Genomic DNA, 27,358 nt, shown 5'->3' with positions numbered 1-27,358 from the left:
ATAGTTATAACCTTAACATTTCTTGAAAAATTTCTTTGTGTTTCGTCAATAAAAAACTTTGTTTATTTGCTAGGTAATATCGTAGTTTTTATTTGAAATTAATGAACAGACTTTTACTATTGTACTCTTTTCCATCACACCAAAGTTTAATATACATTATGTATATTATATATTTTCCTATTGAATAGGGCTGGAGGCAGAATCCAGTAAATCCATTTCTCTCTCTCCCCCCCCCCCCCCCCACCCCCTTCCCAGACACACCTTATATCTATAATATGTTTTTAAATGTTTTTTTTCTATTTTTTATTTTTTTATTTAATTTGTTTACCCAGTATTTTTTGTGCCACAGCCTTCCAGGGCTTTCTAAACATACATTTCTCCAGTATTGTACACATTGTATTTTTACCATCAATACAGTCAAACCTGTCAATTAAAGCCACCCAAGGGAAACACAGAAATCAAATACTGGTACCCGTACTATAGACAGGTGGCCTTTATAGAGAGGTGGCAAATAATATAGGTTTGACTGTATATGAAGATTTATATAATTAATTAGCAATAATAAATTTTTGTTTAAATCATTTGAGATAGATGTTATTTACCAGGAAGTTTATGGGCTTTATTTGCCAGAAAATGCCCTGTCTATGTGCCAAGTTTCGAGATCGGAGGGGGGGGGGGGGGGGGATTGGGTTCCGTATGAAAAAGCACCCAGTCATTTCAGGGTTAAAATTTCAAGTTTCTTGAAAAACAAATCCTTTTCTGACTGATCTTTTGATTTTGGTTTTTGTTTTGCACGTGATCACTGCACTTCTCAGAATGATATACCAGTACAATACTGTAACTGGAAGTTGTTTTCTTTTCTTTCATTTTGGTTGTTGTTTTTATACGTCTAGATGAATTCATGGCAAGTTAAAGGAATAAAGAAAGTAGCTTTGTGCAGCAAAGTTTTTAGGATTAGGACCCTACATGTTAAATACAATACACCTTCCCCTAAATGATGACATTAACGGTATTTATTTACCTTTCATGTTATGGAACATGAAACTCTGATTTTCCCCTACCCCTTCCCCCTCCCCTCCCAGCACCCTCTCAGTGGCTGGACCCATATCATGTCACCGATCGGGAGTCTTTAATTTCAATATTAGAACAGAACTTTAAAAGGCTTACATGCACATGGATTACATAACTTTGTTTTGCCTGGATAGTGGATACTTGATACATGATTGGGTAATCCTTTTAGCAGCTAATACTGTTTTCACACTGGCAATATTTTGCTTAATCCCGTACTATAGGTGGGGTTAAGGGGGGTCTTAGCCCCACCTATAGTACGGGGTTAAGCCTATTCCACTTTCTGTTCAGACTGGTTTTTACCAAAGTGGGCTAAAGTTGGCTAACCCCACCTATAGTACGGGGTTAACTAACCCTGCAAAATAGCAGGGCTAACTCCGCAATTGTGGTGCTAACTCCTGCTAACCCCGCAATTGCGGTGCTAAGCAAATGAATGAGAACAGAAACGAAAAATAGTCCGGTACTACGCAATGGAGCGTATCGGAGCTGGCCAGATGCGAAGTATGTCCAATCATAACATTCACGATATCCGGGGTTAACGAAATGCAGTGAGAACAGCGGGAATTTTCTTATTCTGGAATAGGCGCTAGTACGGGACTAAAAACAGCGTGTGTGAAAAGCTAAAAAAAATAGTCTGGGGTTAAGGATAGTACGGGGCTAAGCAAAGTACGGGGTTGAGCAAAACCAGTGTGAAAAGAGTATTACTCAGGAAGCTATAGAGTGGTGAAGTGTGATGTCATGAAAAATCTATTTTTGGAATTTCTCAATATTTTCTTCATTTTCTGTAAGAGCATCAAAAATAATGTCTGAATGTCAAAAACCAATTGAATATGCTAAGTATTGGCTGAGATATGACCATCTGAAGAAATAGATTTCCTATAGGAACTCAGTGCTATATTGCTCTGGTTCATAACTTTACAGGGATGGTAGGTGAGGCAAGCAGCTGAAAGGAGTGCCATCAAGTGCAGGAATGTGCTGTTACACATTCATATTGAAACTTCAGACCATGTCATATAACCCTGTCATACAACTAAGATAGTCTCTGTCTGTCTGATAAACTTAGAATCAAACCATGAATCATTGCTAATGTGGTGTATGCAGCCCTGTTACCATGGCACTATAAATAGTTTTCACTGTAACCTACACTTTACATCTACCCTTACCTGATATCCTGTACGATGAAGTAACAACTGTTTGTTTAAATTATTATTTATATATTATATGTACATGTGTAAGATCACAGACAGGTTTGGTTTTGGAATGAATCATGGCAGTTGGCTGATGATACTCAATTTAATGTCATGCCAACATTTTGTTGGGGAAAATATGAATATCTTGCCAAAGGAAAGAAAAAGTTGTTGCTGATGTGTGTTTTCAATGCAGTCACTTTGAGTGAAATGGTTAGAGTTCTCTGTTCAATTCTCAGAAATTAATAATTATCTGCAAGTAACAACTATCTTTCTTTGCCTTTAGTAGTTTAGAACAAACATAACTTTATTCTTTTTCATTCTCTTTCGATCAGGCTGTGTGAGTGTAGAAGAGGCAGCCCAATTGGACGTTAATCAGAGGGCCTTACGAAGACTCAAACAACGTGACAAGGAGCATCTTGAATCAGCCATTGAAGACTTACAAGACCAGCTGTTACTGAACCAATGGTTGGAAGATTATTCTTCACTTAGTCTATTACCGAAGTAAGTAGATCAAGTTTCTAACCTTGGTTCTTATGCGCAATGTATCGAATTAACAAGTTTTTATTTGTTTTGATTATTTATTCAATAATAGTCAAACATTCCAGCTAATGTATTTTTGATTGACAGATGTAAATTACACACATTTGTGTTTTTTTCTTCGACATTCATGATTCTTGTCAGCAGAACAAATGTTATTGGGTATTAGCGGTGTTGTAGTCATGTTGATTGAACAGTTTTTACTAAAGGTTAGAAGGTTGTAGATTTGGATTCTATAAAAGTATTTACACTTGGTGGGTACAATTTTGCAAATTTTAATATTTTTCCAGCTTAGAACCTTGAGTGTGTATTTGCAAATTACCTCTGTTTACACATACATGTAGTGGTACTACCATGTTTGAACAATTTGCGGTATGCCTCACAAATGACATGCTTCCTGTTGTGTACCTAGATACTTCAACTTGGATAAATGTGCCACAGCAGAAACTGTGCAGTGTTGTGATGTCATGAGTAAATGGCAGTCTGTACAGGTTCATGAAGAAAGATTAATTACAGTGACATTGATCAAGTACTTCTTAGATAGTTTCATGCTTGTACACCATAGTTTACTATAGAAATGTATACATACAGTTGAGATACCCGAATCAGACCTGAATTAAAAAATTTCTTGAACAATATCTCTCTATATTTTTTAAGAAACTGTTCATTTCATTATATGTATACTTCAGAGTTCATGTATTGGCTTGTATAAGACAGAAATGAGATAAGTCAAGACAAGACTCTGGCACACGCATAGACATGTACATGTATGTAATTCATTTCAGCCAATCATTCACAAATTTTTGACATATCTTTTATTATACATCTTCCTTGGGGAGCATAATGATTGGCTAAAATGCATTACATATGGGAGTCTTTACTTGTCATCTTAGATATTTGAGATTTAAGATTTTGTGCTTAGCTTCCAACAGCTTTATCAATATCATCATGCACAAATGTTTAACTTGTCGCCTCGCACCTTTCTCAAGTGTCAATACAATAATTGAGAAGAATAAGCCTTCTTTCATTTCCAAGGCAATAAATAAAATGTACCCCTAGTTCTTATGTAACCGATGCAAATATTTGCAAACATGCAACATATATCTTTGCATGTAAACATTGAGGGATTATACCTGTTTCTTGTGTACTAGAGTTAAGATTACGTACATGTATATAACTGTCAATTTTCCCCTTTTCATTTTAAAATTGTATGTACATATAGATTTAACATGTCAAAGTCTGAATTCCTGCAGTGCATTGCAACCCCATACATGTGCGATTGTAACATGCAGCTAATGTTATTCAGCCCAGAGCACTTACCAGCACACATAATTTGTGAATGGAACTCAGAAAATGTTCAAAGGTTAAGTGGCAGCAGATCACATTCCCATACTACTGTGCTCTAACTGCTCTTGATATAATAATACAAGGTGTACATTCTGTTTTCAAACCATCCACACAAAACTATTTAAATATTTAGTGTTCATTTGTAATTTTGTATAACAAGTAGAAATGGAACAAAAGTTTGTGTTGGAATACAAATTGTTGTTTGTACTACAAATCTTTATAACTAAAAAGTGCTGAAACCGTAGTAGCAATTTTAAGCAGTAGGGGCACTTGCCCCTGTGCCAGCTCCCCCCCCCCCCCCTGGATGTACAATATTAACAGATATGTGATTCCCATATTGTATTTGGTTTCCTTTTAAAAACAATGATATATTGAAGTTTTACTTTCATCTCCAGCCCTAGAAATAAGCGCCATGATATGATTGCCGGTGATTAAAATCACTCAGTCATTTTCAACTGTGAATTAAATTTTGTTACTCAGTTTCTTTGATGTACCGGTATGTATTGCAAGATCACAAATATCTTTTGTTATCGTTTGAAGCAGTGAAGGCCGAAACAAGTTTTGAAGCTTTTGATTTTAGCTCCTTTACATTTGTACATCATGATTGTGAATTTTCGTGATACATATTTTAAAATGAATTGAATTAGCCATACTCAGTTTACATTCATTTTGAGCGAATTGGCATTCTACAGAATGAGATATTGTCCAGAATACAAGTTCATGTGCATTGCCTGTCGATCCCAGAGTGCTTAATTTATATATGTTGCTGCAAATTAAAGAAAATTGGCCTAATTGGGCAAGTTGGTTAGATGTGGTACTATTGCTCAGCTCCCATGTTCGAAGATTTGACATTTTTGGTGGTAAAACATATGAAGGCCATGAAGGGAAAATAGTCCATTACATTTTATTTGATGCGACTGTTATAAAATGCATATATGTACACTGTACTTTTGTACACTGGTTATATTTAATGAGTGTACCGGTATGTGAATTCTGATATTTGACGACCTTGTGTACATTGCCAAGGGAGTTGATGAAATACAATTTTAAATTATCCAAACTCTATTTTGGGCTCTCAATCATGTTGTTGCTATTATTCTTGTTATTGTTGTTGTTGTTACATGTAGAATACAAATCTAGTGCTCAGTTTAATATTTTAGGTTTTAAAAAAAATTAATCAGATTCCTTGGCCCTCTTTTGAAACAAAAAACAATATTCTATTCCACAAATCAATACAGCACTGATAAGCAATAAATGTCTTTTTAGACTTATCCACTTTCAAGATGGCAGTATTTATCATGTTTTAAGCATCACTATTGTTCAAGTTCGAAGTGTTCTTTAGGCATTAATTTCACCGGAAACCCTCTATGATATCCTGTCATCTTAAATAATTCATTGTGGTTGCAATACTCAAAGGATATCAGTATGACAGACCTTCTTGAAATGATTAAATGACGAATCTCTGGATTATATTCTCTGTCTGCCACCCCCTGAGGCATAGTCAGTCAGACAATCAAAGCATCGCTACCTTATTAGATTGCTCAAGAAGACAAGAACTAATACCATCACATTTTATATTCTAAGGGGGTGTATTCATACAGTGCAGTTTGCAGACATGTATGGTAGAGAGGGAAATGTATATCCATGTAGACTTATTGTACATTCAACAAAGCTTACAATAAATGGAATATTTCTTATACTGTATATTAGTATCCCTAAGTTTGCAAAAGGTTTTATACTAACAGGGGCTGTGTGCACATGTTTAAAGTGTGACCCACTCCCCACCCCCCCCCCCCTCCCCAATTTTGATTTGTAATAATGGGCCCAGTGTAGATGTATTTCCAAAGGACGTTGGTGCCATGGCAGGGATTTGAACCCCATAGTATACCTTGTGATTCGTAGTCCAAAGACATATTCACTAGACCACAACACCTCTACTTTAGAATGCATGAATTAAAGATGATATTCAATGTGGATTTACTCTGCAAACTAAGGAATCACTGAAACAAGAATGTAATACCTTAAACTTTACATTCTGCAAAATTTAATTTGATACCAAATGTGACTTTAAATTTATCAGTCGAGGGAGTCTGTCAAATGATACCTAGTAGTACATGTTCATGTACTGCATGTCTTTTTGGACAACAATCATGTTGGCTCTACCTTTCTGTAAAACGTTATAACCTTGAATCTGCATTGCATTGATGTGTGCTACTTGTAGTGCAATATGTGTAGCCTATTCTCGGTAACTGTAACAACATTCACTTCAAAATTAATTATCTAATGGAGAAGTTACCATGGAAACTGACATGATTAATTATCTTTTAAAGCGAGCTCTCTATTCAATTAGGAGATGTCTGTGTGCACACCTTGTTTTTGTAATTAAACGGCTCGCCCAGCGTGTGTACAGACAGTACAGTACATGTGCAACATGTCTGTGTTATTATTTATTTGCAAGGGTGTATAGGTAATGTGGTTCCCTACCAGTTTTATTAAGTTTTATATTCTCCATAGATTGTTTTTTCACTTTGTGATTTCATATTAAAATATTTACAATATAATATATACATGTATATGTAAATTAATATTAAGAATAAATCCAAAATGATCAGTCAAATAACTTGGCATTGATAAATTGATCAAAGATGAGTATAATTGTACAGGCTCTTCTTGAAATCCCCCTCTCTCTTTTTCTCTCTTTCTCTCTCTCTCTCTCTCTCTCTCTATATATATATATACATGTATTTATTTATCTATCTACCAGTCCCTCCCTCTCTTTCGCAATGGCAGTGAAATGCACTATAAAAAAACTGTATTGTTATTAGTATTATCGGTATCTTTATTTATCTTTCTCTCTCTCTCTCTCTCTCTCTCTCTCTCTCTCTCTCTTTTATCATGTGGTTTTGTCATCACTTCAAGTTGTGGTACTTTTGTGCCCACTTTTATGTACATAACAAAAAAAAGGAAAAATAACAGCTAAAACAAACATTATTTTCATTGTGTATTTCTCTTGTGTATCTGTTCAACACAGACTTGATGATCTTGACATCACAGCATATAGTGAACTTCATAAAGTGCTGGACCTTGATTTAGATGACATAACCCAGGACGACGAAGACCCTCTCAAATCCATTGCCGTATACCTTGAACTCAACAACCTACAGAGGGCAGTAGAGAAGCAGATGGCATCGGATCGCCCATATGAGCTAGACTTCTCACTGGCAAGGCGCATGTGGAGCGGGATCACACATTTTGTGCAGACATTTGGTAAGTTGGATATTTTTCTTTCTTTCTTTGTAGCCCTCCATAGTATATTTTATTGAGTGAAAATGAAATAAATTTTAGAAATCAATCATACAGATATATCTTTAACTCTGTTGGTTGCAAGGTACTTTCATTCTTCTTGCAGTTTTCCTTAGTTTCATAGTTTAAGATGTGGAAGATATTTACACAAAAACTGATTTTAGGAAGGTCTATTTATTTTATTTGTCTTTTATTTCATACTCAAGCAAGATGATAACAATACATAGACAACATCACAGGGTTGACAAAATGATATAACATTAACAGTATGATATTTAGCACCAGCCAATGCATGGGGATCACCTAAAAGAATTTAGGAATTCTGTCGAGAGGCTCTCCACATTGGCTGGTGCATACATGTACATAAAACAAATATGAAGATAAGGTAAACATACATGTATACATGAAGGTGTAACTAAAGTTAACCCTCATATAAGGCACATATGAGGGAGATCAGTAGCAAATAATTTTATGTCATACAATAAAGACTAATTTTGGTATATGATACACAAATACAGCAAAATGTCTGTTACCATACAGTAATATGGATAGATTGATGTTAGGATTATTATCAGAAGAGCTGTTCAAACTATGCATGTATGATAAATGCATGCTAAATGCAGAAAATTGTATGTTTGTACAATCACATGGAAACAGTAATATTGGAAGTTAGCATTTACCTACTTAGCAAAATTGTGTAACATTTTTATTGATTTGATTGGAAGTCATCAAAATTATGGAAAATGATTATTGAAATGATTGGAAGTTAGCAAAATTGTGAAACATTATTGATTCCTAGAAAAATTAGAAAACATTGGTACCAAGACACAAGTCTCTGTCTTCCTCTGAGAGGTGCTCCCAAAATCTGGGGAAAACATAAAAACAAAAAAATCTCAAACTATTGCATCTTGCTAGTTCATGGTTGAAAACAAGTGTATTGATTCTTCTATGACTTGGGACTGGTAACATATATTCAGGCATGTCATAAAGTCTGTGTTTAGCATTACAAATGACATTGATAAGTACACAAGCCTGTTATACAGAGGGGGCATTTTTAGGCGAGACAGGCGTTCCGTGTATGATAAGGAATTAAGCAACTTTGTAAGGGAAACAGAATCAGGTAAAATGCCTTTGAAGACTTTAGATAGCTCTGTATGGTTCTTTTGATGAGGGAGCCATGTTGGTATGCCGTACTCAATCACAGGTCGACATAATGAACAAAAGAGTTTTATGAGAATAGCTGAGTTTCTAGATTTTACAGTACGTGGGATAAACCCACAGAGCATCTAGAACATCTGTTAACAACACATCGAATATGGTTGTGGTATGGTTGATTCACTTGTTCCATTCATTTCAATTAAATTTAAAAAAAGTTAAATTAGACCAATAGACAACATGTTTTGCAGCCATATAAAAAAGCTGAATTGCACATGTATACACAAGATGAAAAATAACATTTAAAACAACATTGATGTTTAAATTTGTAAATATTATGAGTGAAAAAGATAATATTAATAATGCTCATGGCGCTTTAAATATAGAAAAATACATGTAACATACATTAGATGAAAACAAAAATTCTCCTAGACATATTAAATTAGAATATTGCAATAATTACAACAAAAAGAAAAATCTAGTTTTCAGTTGTGATTTGAATGTTTCTGTTGAAGACAGTTGACATAATTGTAGAGGGAGTTCATTCCATGGTTGAGAAAGCCCAATAGCCCCCAGCATGTTTTATTCTAAATGTATGAAGCAATAGTCTGTCTGATGATGAGCGAAGACTTTGTGTGGGATTATATTTGGAAACAGAGTTGGGCAGGTATGTGGGGGAAAGAGAGTAAACTGAATGATGTACTAGTAACAGAATTTTAAAGATAATCCTTTGGCAACTGGCAGTCAATGAAGAGAACGAAGGATTGGTGATATGGAATCAGATTTTTTTAGTGAATGTTAATAGGCGGGCTGCAGAGTTTTGTAGTCGTTGAAGTTTTGTGACATCTTTTTTGGAAGGTTACAGAACAATAAACTTGCAAAATCTAAATGAGAAGAAATTAAAGCGTAAATCAAGATCTCGGCCGCAGGTTTGGAGAAACACTTTCTTATGAGACTAGGATTACGTAATTGATACCTTACACTCTGTTGAACATCCGCTATATGACTGCAAAAGGACATTCCCTGATCAAATATAACACCTAAATTACGAGTGATGCAAGTGCTACCAATATGGAGAAGACAAGATTGATAGTCAACCTTTCATAACATGTGCTTTGAACCTAATAATAAAAATTTAGATTTTTCATCATTCAGCTTAAGGCCATCAGATATTAGCCAGGATTTTAGTTCTTCTAGACATGTTTCAAGTTTTCTGACAGCTGATGACAGTGAAGACATTGTAGGCTTAAAAGATAGGTAGATTTGTATGTCATCTGCGTAACAACGGTAACTAATACATTGTTTGTGAAATATCTTGCTGATTGGTTGCATATAAAGAGCAGTGGTCCTCCTACCGAACCCTGGGGTACACCATGCATACTTCATGGTAGTTTTACCAGAGGTAGAATTACCAATTTTAACACACTGAGATCGGTCAGATCAACCTGATTAAGTTAAAAATGAATCAAAAAAGAATTCAATTCAATTCAATTTTATTTCATTAAAAAGACAACATTTCATATAACAATCAGCTACATGTATATAACATAAAGTACGCATTGAGAACATATTCCACAAGGACATACAATAAACTGAATACTGATAGGTTGCAACCTGAAAGGAAACATAATCCTTATATAAAGGTCAACCCTTTTTTATAATAAAAAATATGAAATATATTTGTTACTAAACATACAATACACAAATCAAGCCAACAAACATACATATAAACAAACAAATAAAATATGTCTTGAATTCAAATGATCATTGTAATTTACCCAAAAGAAATTTCTTATATCTAGGCTAATTCCACTGGGTTTTTTTTAAGCGAGAATATCTAACCTTGTGTCTTTGATACAGGCAATGTCACCCTTGCGACATTGATATGCGCCGTTGGTTTTGCCTGGGTGAATGGGAACTACCGTACCGCTCAGGCCAGCGGGGTCTCCTCTCGTAGCAGGAATGCCCCCATCATCGATTACATCACAGGAAGCCTGGTTGACCCATGCGGGTGCCTGGTGGACTGGGGATGGGAGGGGTCAGTTCCTGTGGGTGACACCATGTCTTTCACTATCAAGGTATGTTCAATAAAAACCTTGTGAATAGTTTCATATAAAGAGAAAACCTTTTCTATATTCTACATCATTTACGAGTATCTGTCATGGTTTAGTCTAGTTTATAGGGACCCCTCTGTAAAACAGCATTGTTGTGCTAACAACGCTGAGTAGGGCCATCCCTCCATCTTCATTTTATAAGTGTGTCTTCATGATTGTAAATGTATATTTGTTATTGTTGTTTAATTGATGGAAAATAAATACAATACAAAACAATACAATAGTAGATTTAAATCACTGGACTTTGAATCTCATTGGTATGAGTTCTAATCACTGCCATTGCACTCACATCCTTTTATAGCAAGACATCAATCTACATTTGCCACTCTCAATCCATGTGAAGGTAATGCATACATTATAGAAAGACATTTTGTATATGTTTCGGGGTTTATCATGTATGCTCAGCTAAAGCCAAGTAGTATTCAGCATTTTGTATCCTTAGGAAAAAGTGTTATAAATCTTAGGAAAACGTGTGTCATAATTGTGAATCAAAGTCCTCTTGATGTATATTTTATTAAACTTTGAACTCAAGATTTTGGTAACATAATGTAATAGAAATTGTTGCTTGTCATTTATAACAAATTTTTGGTTGCTAACAAATTGCAAACAATTACTCTATCAAACTCATAAAATCTCCCGCTTTCTACATTTTTTTCCCTTCAGATTTACTAAATCAAATTGTTTGTTTGCTAACAAACTACAAACAATCACACTTTCATACTCATAAATCTCCTGCTTTCTACATTTGTTTTACTTTTCAGTTCTACCAAATCAAATTGTTTGGTTGCTAACAAACTACAAACAATCACACTTTCAAACTCATAAAATATCCTGTTTTCTACATATTTTATTTTTCAGTTCTACCAAATTGAATTCTTTGGTTGCTAACAAACAACAAACAATTACACTTTCAAACTCATAAAAATCTCCTGCTTTCCACATTTTTGCTATTCAGTTTTACCAAAGGAACGGCATGAAGTATGCAATCTCTGATGCTGACCAGCTAGCCATTGAGATCCTGGTCGGTCAGCAGAGAATGGCCTGCTCCGTGGAATACAGTGAGACAGACTATAACCTGGTCAAGTGTGCGTTCACTGTACGTCGGTCGGGACTCTATAACATCTCCATCCGTCTGGGTCCCACTCCGATCAAGGGAAGCCCCTTCATCAGAGAGTTCTTGGCCGGTGAGTCCAGAAAAGTGGTGTATTGTGTTTGTGGTGTGGTGTGTGTGTGTGGGGGGGGGGGGGGTGGAGCGGAGGGGTACAATGCTTTAGAAAGAGAAAGGGGAGAAAGTGAATGAAAACATTTTTTCAGCTGATAATTTGTGGATAGGGATTGGGAGGCTTTGCTCCGGGCAGCACTCAAAGGGTGCAAATATCAAATGTAAAAGTGAGAAAGAGAAAGCAGAGGAAAGGAAGAACGATTAAATCAATTGATAGAGCTGATAATTTTGTGGACAGGGAAGGGTGGTTGGTGCACTATATGTTTACTTAGGCACCATAATCTTGAGATATGGCACTGATCCAGTGATCGAATACACCTAATATGAAATGTTGAAATGAACTTTATTCCCTTCTTTCCCTTGTTATACCATCTGGGGTTGAGAAGTAAATGTACAGGTATACCGTAAACAGTATGCAAACTGCATGTGAGATGGGGGCAATTCGACAATATGATGGAGCAAAAGCACAACTTCAATTCATCTGAACTTGTTCAGATGAATACCGGTAAATAGAAATGAGCATGTATTATAATTGAACATTTATTTCTTCCTGAATATAATGACGGTATTGATATTTTATATGGTTCATTTCTGTAATTGATTGAGAATTTTGTGTAGGTTTCCACTTCTCTCTCTTACTCTACTCTCTTTCTCTCCCTCTCTCTCTCTCTCTCTCTCACTCTCTCTCTCTTCATCTCTCTATCTCTATCTTTTTCTTTTACTTATTTTTGTTCTTCTTTTAGATTTCACAAGATTCAATTATTACTGTAATCATCACTTTTATGCATTCTGACCCTTCTTGATCAGTGTCACAAGATATTTTATTTTCCCCTCATATTGAAATGTTGAAACAGTGTACAGTATGTTGTTTTATATTACCACATACTGTAGACACATGTACACAGAGTACCTGAAGTATTTTCCTCCTTTAAAATCAGATTCTTTGAAAGCTTATCAGTTCTGAATATCCAAGTTGGTGTGACCCCAAGAAAAAAAAAATGCATTGTGTGTTTATGCATGCATGTATATACCCCGTCTCCAGGGATGTGGGTCGGAAGATCGTGTGCTAGATACATGATTTCATATGCATTATGGAAAGCAGGTGCACTTTGGGTACTCGCCTCGGGGCGTTACGGAGGAAAGTAGTGGCATTCTGTTCGACGTTTAAGAAATTGGACTAATGTGTTAGAGTGGTGCACTTGTATGTATTCAGGAGACACATGAATAATGTCTAGCATGATGCTCCCTCTGGAGATCAGTGCATTGAGAAAATTAGTGAAATGTTCATGCCTCTGACAGCATAGGGTTATTTTCTTTCAGTCTTTGTGTTTATTTTTTTGTTACCAAAATGTTCAAGGTAACATGGAAGTTAGCATGAACAAAATGATACATGGGGTAAATGAAGCCAACATATTTTTTGTTGTACGCAGAAATGTTGTCTGAATTTTTGTTTTTCTGTCAAGAAATATTTCTTGTAAGGCCCTTTTCAAAATATGCTTTTGGACACAGTTTCTACATTCTTGTACGTGCCTTAAAATTATATTATAAATAAATCATATTTTGAGAAATTTGGTGTTCAAAAGAAATGGATAGAATTCCTCCAATGTACAAGTTACAGATATTTAACATTAATGACCCGTTTACTAATTTATGATTGATTTAATTTAAATTATCAATTTAGTTTGATTTCACACTATAGTCTTGAATTTTTATTTTAAGCCGTCAAGTACACATATACTATTCAGAATTGTGTTAGTTTTGGTTTCTTCATTTTTCAAGTAATAAAGAACCAGCCATTATCTTAAGAATACTTTAAGAATGAGAAACAACAATGTCCTTTATGATTAAATACAAATCATAGAGATTGATAATGACTAACTTGCAGTAGTATGAAGAAAAGTATTTTTGAATGGAAATGAATGCATGGATCCTCACGAGAGGTTTTGTCCAACACAGCTCCACAGTGGTAGTCACACAGGGGCTCGTTCATGGACTCCAGGTGGAGCCAAGGGATCAGTATGATAATGGATAATAATTTAAATGATCTCAACTCTGATCTATCTCCAGGTGATGTGGATCCTCACAAGACAGGTTTTGTCCAACACAGCTCCACAGTGGTAGTCACACAGGGGCTCCTTCATGGACTCCAGGTGGAGCCAAAGGATCAGTATGATAATGGATAATAATTTAAATGATCTTGTCTCTGATCTATCTCCAGGTGATGTGGATCCTCACAAGACAGGTTTTGTCCAACACAGCTCCACAGTGGTAGTCACACAGGGGCTCCTTCATGGACTCCAGGTGGAGCCAAGGGATCAGTTTGGCAATACATGCTCTCCGGAGAGGTGGAGCAAGGGGCATGACGATGGAGACAAGCGATGGCATGGTTTCGAGCTCAAAGTCACAAGGGTGTGTATCCCTTGTTCAGTAGAAGAATTTGTAGGGTGGTCAGCATTGTAAGAGTATCAAACCATTTAGGATTAATTTTTAATTTTAATATGTTTTTGTCAGTTTATTATAGTTGAAGTCTATGTTTGGTATTTACAAGTATGCGAAGTTTCCTTTTTTTTAAAACTTTTTTTCATTTTATATCACAAATAGCAATCTGTGAACTGTGTTTCTCATAGGGTTTGATTATGAGATTAATAGCAACATTAATATTGGTCACCAATTTATCGTTGCTAATTCTTACAGTGAGGTTTTTATTACATTTGTTTTTGACATCATTATTATTATTATCATCATCAAAACTTTGCTCAGTGACTTTAAGTCAACATCCATATCCAAAAGATATCAGCAATCACTATACATATACAAGTCCTTTGATCAGAGGGACAGACCAAAGTCAATGACGTCACATTGTTGTGGTCATTTGGAATATGCATAGACTTGACCTCTTAAAGACAAAAACAATGATTATACCATATTTATAATATAAAGTAAGTTTCCACACTTTTTTATACATGTATATCAGAGTCAATATATTTGTTTGATTTTTTTTTTTGTTCACTAAAGTCAGGGTCAGCTTTCCCAGCGTTAGAGAACAATGAATTGATTCATCGGGTCACTCGATGACTTTGGCAATGTCAAGGACAATCATATATCTCTACATAAAGCCTGAGTGTTTTCCACCTACTGGTATGTAGGTCAGAGCCAAATATTCTTTTCTTTTTTAGTCCTCTGCAAAACATAAAATGTGATAGATGTTGACTTTACATCTGCTCTGGCGATCTTTCATCAATAATATAGGGAGTGGGTTAGGGTTAGGTATAATGTTTGGTCCAGGGTTTAATTTTGAAATTTACCGGAGAATTGAAGTTAATTTATGTGCAGAACAATTGTTGCAGGAGCATGCATTGTAGGACCATGATAAGCACATGCAGTCAAAATGAATCCATGATCATCCAATTCATGATGAACATGTTTTTTTTTCATTCTTGTAGGTCGGAGACCAAGAGTTTGATTCTTTCAGTCCCCTTTACGACATAGCCCCGGTGAGGGAGAGTCAGTGTATTTCGATGATCATAAAATTGGACTTGGCCGGCTGCTACAAGGCAACTGCAACATACCACGGTACACAGCTCATGAATGGAGATTTCAACGTCCTTGTGCTGAATGGTGAGCCCAAATAGAAAGATAATAACTGATTACAAAGTAGAATTTAAGAGATAATCAGTATATTACCATAACCATGATAATGAACTTGGCCCCGCCGCTACGAGTTACATGTTAAGCCAACAAGAAGAATACTGATAAGAAAGTAGTGCTCCAGAGATAATCAACTGGGGCATGCGCTTCTCTGAAAGACACTCTTCAAATGTCGTGCAGATTATATCAGGTCCTAGTTCTAATTAGGAGTTTTAATTGGGTATATGCAGGGCCATGTAGAAAGAAAATTCAAATATCCTTATCACAATATATTGTTTCACACATCTGTTTGTAACTTCTGTGGTTTAATTTAAGATTCCTAAACAAACTGAGCTGAACTATTATTGCATGAACTGCTTCTCATATCTTGGAAAGAAGTACATGGTTTTGTTCTATCATTTCTCAATATTTTCAAACTTGCAGTCTCCATTTATCTGGTAAGAAACTACTTGTAACCCAGAGAAAATCGTCATCCTTTGGAGTTCGAGCTTTCTCAACTGTTGCTCCTTGTCTATTTTTATCTGTTCCTTAGAAACTGTGGATTCATTTACATACAGTCCCTTTTTCCAAAGCATGTAATTCAGCACAAAATTCTAGTATCCTGGAGTTTCTTCTATTGTGCACTTCTTAGTTTCATAATGCACTTTGGAAAAGTTTATTAGATGACACGACTTAAGCACATTGTATTATTACTATTGCTCTTATTATTTCATGCATTAAAGCGGGACTGCACTACTTGTAGCTACTTGTGCCCTCTATATAGCAAACAATGCTTTAGCAGTACCCGTTGGTCCCCCATAATCCCATTTTTCTTGAGAGCTGATTTGATGAGACCACTCTTGGAGGTCTTATCCCTCCTGGCCAAACTAGTGCAGACAGGCTTTAAAAAATACTCTTTATTTATTTATTTGTGAATTAGCTTCTATTGAATGCAACAAACTCCTTTCTCTTTCTTTAATATAGAAACGGACATTGCGAAGGTGAGCAAGACGATCAAGAAGAAGCACGTGGACAGTTGGTACGAAGCAACGTTGCTTGCCACCAACAAGGAGAAGTTGCGCAAGCCCAGGAAGGTCTACTGCTACATCTCCTCCAAACAGTTCACCATCAAGGAGTATTACCTCATGGTCATCCCAAAGAGATTATTCACTTTCAGGGTGTGTCCAGCAACTAAGGTAATTTTGATTTAGTATTCAAGCAATTCATATTTGCTCTTTATAACATCAGAGGCTATGTCAGCATTGTAGCGTGCACCTGTAATTCAGCTAACAAAGGGAAGTTACAAACTGATTCAGCCAAGGACGCAAGTTCAAAACTGAGTCACGTCTTTCGGATGGTGACGTTTAAAGGTCGGTCCCCAGACGTAAATAATCATATCTGATTGATACACGTCTGTAAAAACCCAATACATACACACACAGAGTCTTGTGTCTCCTAAAATGACTTGTAGTTTTAAACTCACTTCAGTTTCAAATCAAATATTCAAACTGTGATATTAAAGTTTTGTATATATTTAATCCAGTTGTCATTGGGATGAGTTATGAATTTCTTTTTCTTTGGTAGATTGTTAGTTCATTTGGGAGAGATTCTTGAACATTTGAACGAGTGAAAAGTATTTTTATCCCATGGAAATAATGATAATAAAGATATTCTGTTCTTGTATTACCCATCATATAAAATCAAGTCACATTGATGATTACCCTTGGTCAGTTGTAATTGATAATGGTGATAGAAAATACTTCCTGATCACAAAGTGACTGAAACCGTTCTCGCTTTGCTTCACAATTTAAATGAAAGAAAATCTCTGTTGGTCATATATTAACCAAAAGAGTTTTCACTGTGTGCTTAACATCTTGAACGAGTAAAAACATAGTGTACAGACACGATGAAGAAATTTGAAATCAACATGCGCAATATACTCTTGACTATGTCTACTGTCTCTTGTCTAGTTTCATTTTGAAGGTGGAGAGGTTGACCAGAGTGTGCCTGTGTTTAGCATAGATGACGGAGGGCAGCCTCCCATCAAGCTCGCATCCAAGCACAGAGATATCATGGCTGCTACCTTCACCAAGTTCCTCCTCATGAACATAGGTATGTCACCTATGACCTTTGACTTTCATTGATAATCCCTAGGGTTCTCCTTTGGAAGATACTGGTATACAGTCAAACCTGTCTATAAAGGCCACTCAAGGGAAACAAAAAAGATGACCACTGTTGACAGGTGGCCTTTCTAGACAGGTTTTACAGCACATTTCTTTCTCATGGGAAACAAAATACTTGGCCACTATAGACAGGTGGCCTTTAAAGAGAGTTGGCCACTAATACATGTTTGACTGTAGTAGCAAATATCAGTTGGCTTGATCTAAACTATGATCAAAAGAGTAAAAATGCATTGATTTGAGTCCCTATAAGTACGTTCACATTTAACACGGATATTAATACAATGGCTAAGTAGATTTACTGTTATGTCCGAAGCATTTAGGCCTGTACCTTCTCTAACTAGTTATTGACATATGAGGAGTTGGTTCTAGCAAATATGTAGTCAACTTTAAACTGGTGGTTAGCTTGAACAGATACATGTTTAGGAGAAAGATATGCAGTATGCCTTCTATATAAAGTCAATGTACTTATTTTTATCACAAGTTAATCACCAACATATATTCTGTATTTTTTGCAGGTGGATCTGAGACGTTTCAAGACAAGCAGAAATGTTTCTACTCAGAAGTTATAAAGCATCACAACAGGAAATTATCAGTCATCAGTCTTGTCATTGATAGACACAACCTTCTAGAAAGTGTAAGTCAAGATAATCATCATATACAGTCAAACCTGTCTATAGCGACCGCCCAAGGGAAACACAAAAATTGGTCTTTATAGACAGGTGGTCACTAAAGCAGGTTTGACTGTATTACAACATGTTGTTGTTTTTCATCACTTTGTGGCATTCTGATTGTGCAAAAGAAATATTGATAAAATACTCAATAGGAATTCATCAGATTTTGTTCAAATTCTTTCATATCGTGTGAAATCAAAGAATTGATGTAGAGAATAAGATGTAGAATAAAATATTTTTGTTTCAAGCAATACCGGTACACCCCTTCACGGTTAAGGCTGCCATTTTAATTTGCGAGTAAACTTTGCATCATCAATGTTTTCAGATGTGCATGTAGTGTTGCCTCACTGCCTGCGCTGAGCGCTCACATCTTTATTGACATAGGCGCCATTTTAAATTACAAGTAAACAAATTGTTTACCTGTAATTTAAAATTGCGCCCATGTCGGCACACGCGCACTCTTGTAACCGTGAAGGGGTGTATTATTTTAATGCAGAATTTTGAAAGTATGAGTCAAATAATTACTCTTTTGTGGTATTGTAGATATTCATAATTTTTCTCATATGGATCAAGACTTCAGACATGCCCTTTTTTGACACATGGTTTATATGAAGTTTGCATAAGTGTTATTTCCTTGTTGTTTCATACAAAGTAATATATTGTATATGTCATGGATTTTACGTTGAATTATAATTTTTGTCTGCACTGTTTCTTTCACAGTCGATGAAAGCCACTAAAAGCCTGTCAACATCAGAATGGTGCAAGAAATTTGATATCCACTTTGTGAACGAAGAAGGTAAGTTAGTGAAATATTTTATGGTAAGGATCATTTAATGCAAATTTTTTTTTAATGTGATTAAAGAAAACGTGCTTAATTTTGTATTGTATCTCCTGGAATCCAAGGGAAAGTGTTTTGCAAGCATTTGCATATGGACAATTTAATCCTACATATAATAAGATGAAGTTCTATAGAGAATATTAAGTAGATTTTTTTTGTTTCAAATAAAAATTGTATTCTCTGCAATTGGTAATTTATTGGTAGGTGGCTAATAATTATTCATATTTTCAAAACTAAGTCTGTGAATAAAGGGAACTTCAGGACAATACCTGTTCCCTATCAGTTCCCTAACATCCTACAAACTGCGTAGTGACGATATCTACCACATTTCAAGGAGATGTCCACAAAGTTAGACTTATAATGGTTTTGTAAAATGTAATGATTTCTCCCTTTTTGTGGTTTTTACATTCATGCAAGTTCCAACTTAAAACAAAATATTAAAAAATCTTTCACACGCAGGTCAAGATTGGGGAGGTCTGATGAGAGAATGGGTCAATCTCCTCTGTGTCTCTCTCTTTGATCCCGAGAATAAACTCTTCAAACGCTTTGAGGACGACAATAATCAAGCCCTGGTAATGTATTGACACAACATGTCATTCTTTCCAGTGTTTATTGAAGTTTTTATATTGAATGTTGAACTTTAAAAGTTGATTGGCAGTCAAAACTGGAAGAATGCTTTATGTAGTAATTATTTAAATTTGTATGCTATTTTCTCTTAAAAGAACTGACAAGAAAATAGCGGTATTCCACCCTTTAAAGTGAGAAAATATCAGTATCTAGTACATTTTCCTTTCAGGGTAGTAGGCTGGTTGTATTAAATATTTAAGTAGTTGTTTATGAACTGATTTGATTTAATAGTTCATTGTGTAATATGAAAATTTGTTCTTATTGACCCTATCAATAAGATGAACGTCTTCCATGACAACAAAACTGTCACAAATATTCTCTGTTTTTGTAGTTTATTTACATTTTTTCAATTATTGGTTTATTTCCATTTCTTTGATGTTCTCATTTCTAGGTCCATCCCAACCCTAACCGCCCAACCTACCTCAGCAAGTTGAAATACTATGAGTTTGCAGGGAAGCTGATTGGCAAGTGTCTGTTCGAGTCATCGGTTCCCACGGCAACCGCATCTCAGATGGTGGTCAAAGCCAGGTTCACTCGCTCCTTCCTTGCACAGCTCATCGGTCTCAGAGTCACTCACAAGGTATGGGGTCAAATTTTTCTCTGCTTAGAGATGGAAGAACTTCTGTCCAAAGTTTGGAAGACAGGATGATCAAGTGATTAAATAACCAACTTATTTGCATCTAAAAAGTGATTATTCATTATACTGTTAGAGTGACTGAAGCTTTACATTCACTTCAGTTCAATTCAGTTTAGTCCAGTTCAGTTCAGTTCAATTCAGGATTACCATATTCCACAAACTTCTATTTTATTTGGCTGCATCTTATATGTCATATTCCTTAAACTTCTTTGTTGGTTCAGTTATAACAGTAAAACAGATCAAATATGGGGAAGATGGAGGGCTAGACCACAATTTGATCAGGAATGTCATAGTTGTGTGGTTTAAACACATTACTTGCAAAGGTCTGTGCTAATGGCTTGGTAATAATATTGGAAATGTCATGTTTGGTAGACATTTTTTGCGGGGTAAATCCAAATTATAATTCATCCCGTTGTGGTTAGTATTTCTAAATGGAGACAGATATGGAATATACAATTTTAGACCTATATCTCTCTCTTTGATTGGTATTCTGTGTCATTAGTGTTTGGAAATTGATTCAGATATGCAAATAGAACTGTATATTTCTTTTTGATTAGTAGCCTTTTTTGGTGGCTGGTATTTTGAAATGGCTTCAGATATTGATAACAGAATCCTCTTATCTTTCTCTTTTGATTAGTATTTTGAGACGGATGACTCTGAATTCTTCACCACCAAGGTGAGGTATATACGAGACAATGAAGTGGAATCCATGGAACTCAACTTCTCTGAGGAGGTCTATGATGCAGAAGGACACCTTGAACAGGTAACTGTTTTTCTCAAATCTCATACTACTACTCTGTTTTGCCTTCTATAATGCCTTTTTAATTCAGACCTATATTTTGTTACTCAGTACGGGAGCCTATTCACAAACAAAGTATGCTTTTCATTTAGGCTCCCCACATTTTAAATTGTATTACCTTGCCTGTCATATCTATATATTTCAAAACTTCATACCTATTTTCCGTAGATTATACTTGATTTGAAATCTAGATTATTCGAATTGCTTTTTATATAAATGTGGAACAAACAAACTACAACTTCAACTTCAACTTCAACTATCATATTGCTCTTTTGTGTCCTCCTTCTCCTCCACCTGTTCCTCCTCATCATCATCATTACCATCCTTTTCATGATCATCATCATCGTTATAATAATCTCAATCATAATCATCGTCATCAATATTATCATCATCATCAATATTATCCTCACCATCATCAGTAGCAGCAGCATCATAATCACCTTTATCATTATCATCATCATCAATATTATCATATCATTATCATCACGATCACCTTTATCATTATCATCACCATCATCATCAATATTATCATATCATTATCATCACCATCGCCTTTATCATTATCATCACCATCATCAATATTATCATATCATTATCATCACCATCGCCTTTATCCATTATCATCATCCTCATCAATATTATCATATCATTATCATCACGATCACCTTTATCCATTATCATCATCCTCATCATCAATATTATCATATCATTATCATCACCATCGCCTTTATCATTATCATCACCATCATCATCAATATTATCATATCATTATCATCACTATCACCTTTATCCATTATCATCATCCTCATCATTAATATTATATCATTATCATCGCCATCACCTTTATCATTATCATCATCGTCATCAATATTATCATATCATTATCATCACCATCGCCTTCATCATTATCATGATCATCATCAATATTATCCTCACCATCATCATCATTGTATATCCTCCTGATTATCATAGTCATTGTCTTAAAATGAATCTCATCAACAGCAGCATCATTTCCACCACCACAACCACCACAACCAAATCACTACTAATTAAACATTCTTCTGTCCTCGTGATTATTGACATCATTGAACTACACCAAATTCATTTTCTTTATGTCCTGTGCAATTAATACTTAAGCACAATTATATGGCAGTCACCTTTAAATGTAAATTCTACTAAAGAAGAATTCATTTAGAATTTCCTTACAGTAATGTGTGTTATCTATTCACTCTCTCAATGTAGGTTGTAGAGCTGTTACCTGGAGGCTCAAGTCTCCAAGTAACAGAAGACAACAAGATGCAATACCTTGATCTCCTAGCCCAGTATAGACTCTCAACATCGGTCCAGGAGGAAATTGATGCTTTCCTAAAGGGTAAATATTGTAGTCATTTTATCGTACAGTAAATAAAACCATGTGACGGCATAAATGACCTGTCTGTGTTTTTGTTTTTTTGGGGGGGAGGAGGGGGGTTCTTTTTAAAGCTATTGGGGCGAGTTATGTTCATAATTAAGCCATTTATTCTGACATTGTGTTCTGATGTAAATGCATCAGTTGCTCCAAACTCATCTGCAAAGAATTTGTATAGGAAAAAACAAATACCCCCAGTAATAAATTAATAATAATTGGGCCTTATTTACCCACGGTACTAATATTGCTCCTCCTGTGGGCCCTGCAATTGTTATTACTCCAGCAGTTGGCAGCCAGGTACCCATTAACTCCTGGGTAGAGAGTGGCAATGTGGATTAGTTCTCCTCGCCACATTACATCTCTTCTCTACTCAACTTTCGCAAGCCTGGTCGTTCTGGTCTGCGTTCTGCCAATACATCAACTACGATCATCCCTAAGACCAGACGATCATGGGGAGATCGAGCATTTGCCTCAGCAGCTCCCCGATTGTGGAACAGTCTCCCTAACACACTTAAGGACTGTAAATCGGTAGATAGTTTCAAGGCCAGCCTAAAAACTTATCTAATGGCCAACTTTAACTAATATCATCTTCTTCTTTTTTATAACCATGTGTAATGTAATGTAAGCAAAATTGTATCTAAGCTGCCATCCGAACCCTTTGCCCTTGTATTAAGAGTCAAATGAGTGAACCACTATACCACGACTGAAATAACAAGATCAAATATTTGATACATAATGAAATATTTATTTCAGATGATACACCATTCCTTTAATTTGTTGTTAATTGGTGGTTTTCTAATTTGTTTCCATGAATGATATACATCTTTTTTTTTTATTGTGACAGGTTTGAATGATCTGATTCCAGACAACCTACTGAGTATGTTTGATGAGAATGAGTTAGAGTTGCTCATCTGTGGAACATGTTGCTTTGACCTGGCTGACCTCAAGGCTCATCACATCCTGGCTGGGGCTGGACCTCAGTTCAGAAAGGTCAGCTCTTTATTATTGCTTCTCTATCTGTATATTCTCTTTCTCTCTCTTTTATCATAATTTTGCCTATTTCTCTGTTACTCTCCTTTCTTTATTTTGTCTCTCTGTCTCTCTTTTTCTAACCCATTCTCTCCGATTTGCTTCTTTGTGGTCTTGACCATATAATATTTGCTTTGTATTTTGTATTCTTTTTTCTAATGTATGTTTTGCTTTTACGTATATATGGTTTCAATTAATTAAATTCAATTCACCCCTCTCTCTCTCTCTCTCTCTCTCTCTCTCCCTCACCCTCTCCCTCTCCCTCTCTCCCTCCCTCTCTGTTTCTGTTTGTTTCTCTATCACCCTCTTTCTCTACCTCTCTGTGTCTCTCACTTTTCTAATTCAGCATTTATGCATGAAAGCAACTGCTCTTTGTTTTCTGTAGACTGCTAGCCATGCGATAGACCTGTATACTTTATACTATTAGATTTCATCATCATTATTCAAATTCTTAGTTAAGCAAATTTGTAACTGAAAAGGTAATTGTCGACTTTCAAACTGAGTTAAACCAAGCTCTATGATCAACTTGTTAAACCAAATATTTTTTAGGTTACCAAACACATTTTTAGCATCAAGCAACCAAAATGCCATTTAGAAATGTTTGCATCATGTACTAAACTATTCTTTTTCTGTTTCTCCTAGATGATTGAGTGGTTCTGGATTGTGATAGCTAGCTTCACCCAGGAGGAGATGTCTCGCTTGCTTCAGTTTACCACCGGCTGCTCCCAGCTACCCCCAGGAGGCTTTGCTGAACTCAGACCCAAGTTCCAGCTGGTAGCTGCCCCAACCCACGGTATCCTCCCAACAGCTCATACATGGTGAGAATACACTGATTTGACTTAAACTCTGGCGACAATTGTTCTAGGCTTTGTCTTATCAAATGTATAGGGATAGGGTTAGGGTTGCAATCTGGGGTTTTAGGTTAGGTTTAGGTTGAAATATGGCTTTAGATCAGACTTCCCGTAGGGTTAGGTTTTGGTACAATGTTGAGTTCAGGTTAGAAGTTAAAAAGCCTGTTACTGTAGGAAATTGGCCACAGGGCAATTTTCGGAGCATGTGTTGTTGTTCAACCGAGGCTTTAAGACAGAGATGCAATTGTGAGAGGAAATAGGTGTATGGGGATTCGAGGAGTAACATCTTTCTTGTCAAAAAATTACATTACCCTGAAAAATATACTGTCTAAAGTCTTAGTCCATAACCTCCATTTGGTAAAAAATATAAATGTATTTGGTATAAACATGAATTAAAGTATGATCATGACTGTATTTAAATTGACCGGACATGGTGGCTCAATGGTTAGAGCGTCCGCCTCATGAACGGGAGGTCGTGGGTTCGATCCCCGGCCGAGTCATACCAAAGACGTATAACAATGGAACCTTCTGCCTTCTAGCTAGGCGCTCAGCATATTAGATTGGAGAAGGGTAATAGTAACATGTTATGTTATGCAGGGCCCGCTGGGAGAGCAGTTTTATAACTGAAGTGGCTACCCTGGGTAAACAAAACGTTATTATTATTACCTATTATTATTATTATTATTAGTAAATGATGTAGTCAGAAAGGGCATAAAGTCATATTATTTAACCCAGCCTTAACTTTGTCTGGCTGTTCACACTTGATATGTTGATGACCGTGTCATACATTTACAACAATTTTACATTTATACGACATATCTGTGCACTTCCAGATTTTGTTTTTCTTCTTTGTTTTTCAGTTTTAACCAGCTGTGCTTGCCTACCTACGACACCATCGAACATCTCCAGAAGTCCATTGTATTAGCCATCACCGAAGGGAACGTGGGCTTCGGAATGGCATAACCAATAGGTCAAAGGTCACAAAACGATCTGCTCAGTTGCCGTGCAATGATGGTAGGGAGAACAGTCTAGTGCAATCATTACATACAGAATACATATATATATATATATATATATAACAGATTTGGCTGATTTTATTTGATTCATTAATTTTTTATCGAACAGTTGATAATTAAACGGTTGAAATTTTTATCTTGCCTCGTGTTTGCATGAAATTCTGAGCAGATATTGAACCATGTTCGCAAAGGCTGCCATAAAGTTCATCAATTAAACCACTGCTGGAATTGATTTTTTGTTCATGTGTATAAAGTGAATGGCAAGTGGAGTAAAAGAAATGTGGCAATGCTAGAAGGCTGCTATCTGTAATCGGATTTATATGTCCTGATATATACAGACTTGTGATGCATGGTATGCAGGTGTGATGTCATTTATCTGCAGCAGGTTTTTTTAAAGACTTTTCAGGGCATCATGACTGCCAGGACGGGGCTTTATATAGTAAGAATGAAAGAAACAGGAATATAAGCTACTCGAGATGTGTGCTAATTGCTTATTAAGATGATTCAAAAAAAGATTCAGATTGATTTAAGAAAGAGAGAAAGGGACATTTATTGCGCAAGAATTTCTGCAACTCCATATCCATTCAAATCATCTCATGTCTATAATACACAGTATACACTTTGCAGTATTTTATATGGATGTTTTAGTATGCTTTTACACGCATAGGATACAAAAGATATTCGTGGAGACCATTGATAAAAGTCTTGCAGTACGTTTTGAAACAATTTTGGTTTCGTATCTTGAGTTGAATGTATCCAACCATGTCATACTGTCGACCCATATTCACAGAGCCTGCTTAATGAAGTCCACTTATTTATGGACTGCTTAGTGTTCCACTTACTAATATTTGAAACAAAATTAATAAATGAAATTAAAATAAGAAATATGTTTCATAATGACGGGATTGGGGTTGGAGATAGAGGGGTCAACAATCAACAGACTCCTCTAGTCTACGCGCTAAAAATCAAGGTTTAAAGCTGGATAAGTTTGGTGTGCTGTTGATGAATATCAGACAAACAAATAATTCTTTTCTAAAAAACTTGTTCAGTCAGTAATGATGGAAATATTATTTGTTTCTAAAAATGAGCTTTGTTTATCTACATTTCATTCAATTCAGGTTTATTCAATTTGACACCGTTCATTACTATGCGCTATGTATGTTTTTGCCTATGCAACTTAAAAAGAGCAGGATCAAGTCATTTTATGCATGCTTTATACGGTACCCTTGTTATGTATCTGTTTCTGTTTTATTTTACCTGTGGCTGAACGTCTTTTTATTCATTGTGTATCATATGTACCTTGCTTCTATGTTCTAGATTGTTTGTATTGCTTTCTTGACTTTTAGTTCTTGATAGAGTGATGTCGTGTGGATACAAAACATGATGACAATACAATGTTTTTATTTGTGACTGCATTCTACATGATTTGGGGGTCCAGAGAAAATTCAATCCGTTCCTTTGTTAGCCATTCAGGTTATATCCTCTGATAAAGGTAAAAGGCTAATGAAAATTGTCTAATGTAGAACTTAGGAAGTAGGTTCTCTAGTGGATAAGTTGCCGGACTGTAGATCACAAGGTACAGAGTTCAAATCCCGGACCGACGTTAATCTACATTTGGCACTCTCCACCCAGGTGCTAAATGGGTACCTGGTAGGATGCCAAAGTTAATGTAGTATGCTCAGCATTGTGAGCGTCTGTTAAAGGGCGCCTGGCTGGAATACTCCCCAGGGAGTGGA

General features: G+C 35.8%; 1 protein-coding gene across 1 annotated transcript in view; it reads left to right on the top strand.

The window, feature by feature from the left end:
- Nucleotides 1-27,113, top strand: part of LOC586154 (apoptosis-resistant E3 ubiquitin protein ligase 1) — a 28,331-nt gene extending 1,218 nt beyond the window's left edge. Inside the window, exons 2-19 of the mRNA XM_011676563.2 lie at nt 2,591-2,759; nt 7,174-7,409; nt 10,461-10,678; nt 11,670-11,898; nt 14,004-14,086; nt 14,238-14,345; nt 15,380-15,554; nt 16,548-16,759; nt 17,534-17,675; nt 18,262-18,380; nt 19,138-19,213; nt 19,715-19,827; nt 20,274-20,462; nt 21,157-21,282; nt 22,561-22,690; nt 23,571-23,716; nt 24,398-24,573; nt 25,467-27,113. Coding sequence (XP_011674865.1) covers nt 2,591-2,759; nt 7,174-7,409; nt 10,461-10,678; nt 11,670-11,898; nt 14,004-14,086; nt 14,238-14,345; nt 15,380-15,554; nt 16,548-16,759; nt 17,534-17,675; nt 18,262-18,380; nt 19,138-19,213; nt 19,715-19,827; nt 20,274-20,462; nt 21,157-21,282; nt 22,561-22,690; nt 23,571-23,716; nt 24,398-24,573; nt 25,467-25,569 — 2,750 coding nt within the window. The 3' untranslated portion in view covers nt 25,570-27,113. The remainder of the gene's footprint in view (nt 1-2,590; nt 2,760-7,173; nt 7,410-10,460; nt 10,679-11,669; nt 11,899-14,003; nt 14,087-14,237; nt 14,346-15,379; nt 15,555-16,547; nt 16,760-17,533; nt 17,676-18,261; nt 18,381-19,137; nt 19,214-19,714; nt 19,828-20,273; nt 20,463-21,156; nt 21,283-22,560; nt 22,691-23,570; nt 23,717-24,397; nt 24,574-25,466) is intronic.
- Nucleotides 27,114-27,358: the final 245 nt, after the last annotated feature.

This window comes from Strongylocentrotus purpuratus, unplaced genomic scaffold (assembly GCF_000002235.5).
Source record: "Strongylocentrotus purpuratus isolate Spur 01 unplaced genomic scaffold, Spur_5.0 spur5_scaffold_5, whole genome shotgun sequence".
Classification (NCBI taxonomy): Eukaryota; Metazoa; Echinodermata; class Echinoidea; order Camarodonta; family Strongylocentrotidae; genus Strongylocentrotus; species Strongylocentrotus purpuratus.
The sequence above is the reverse complement of the archived record's forward strand: the minus strand, read 5'-3'. Positions and strand labels throughout refer to the sequence as shown.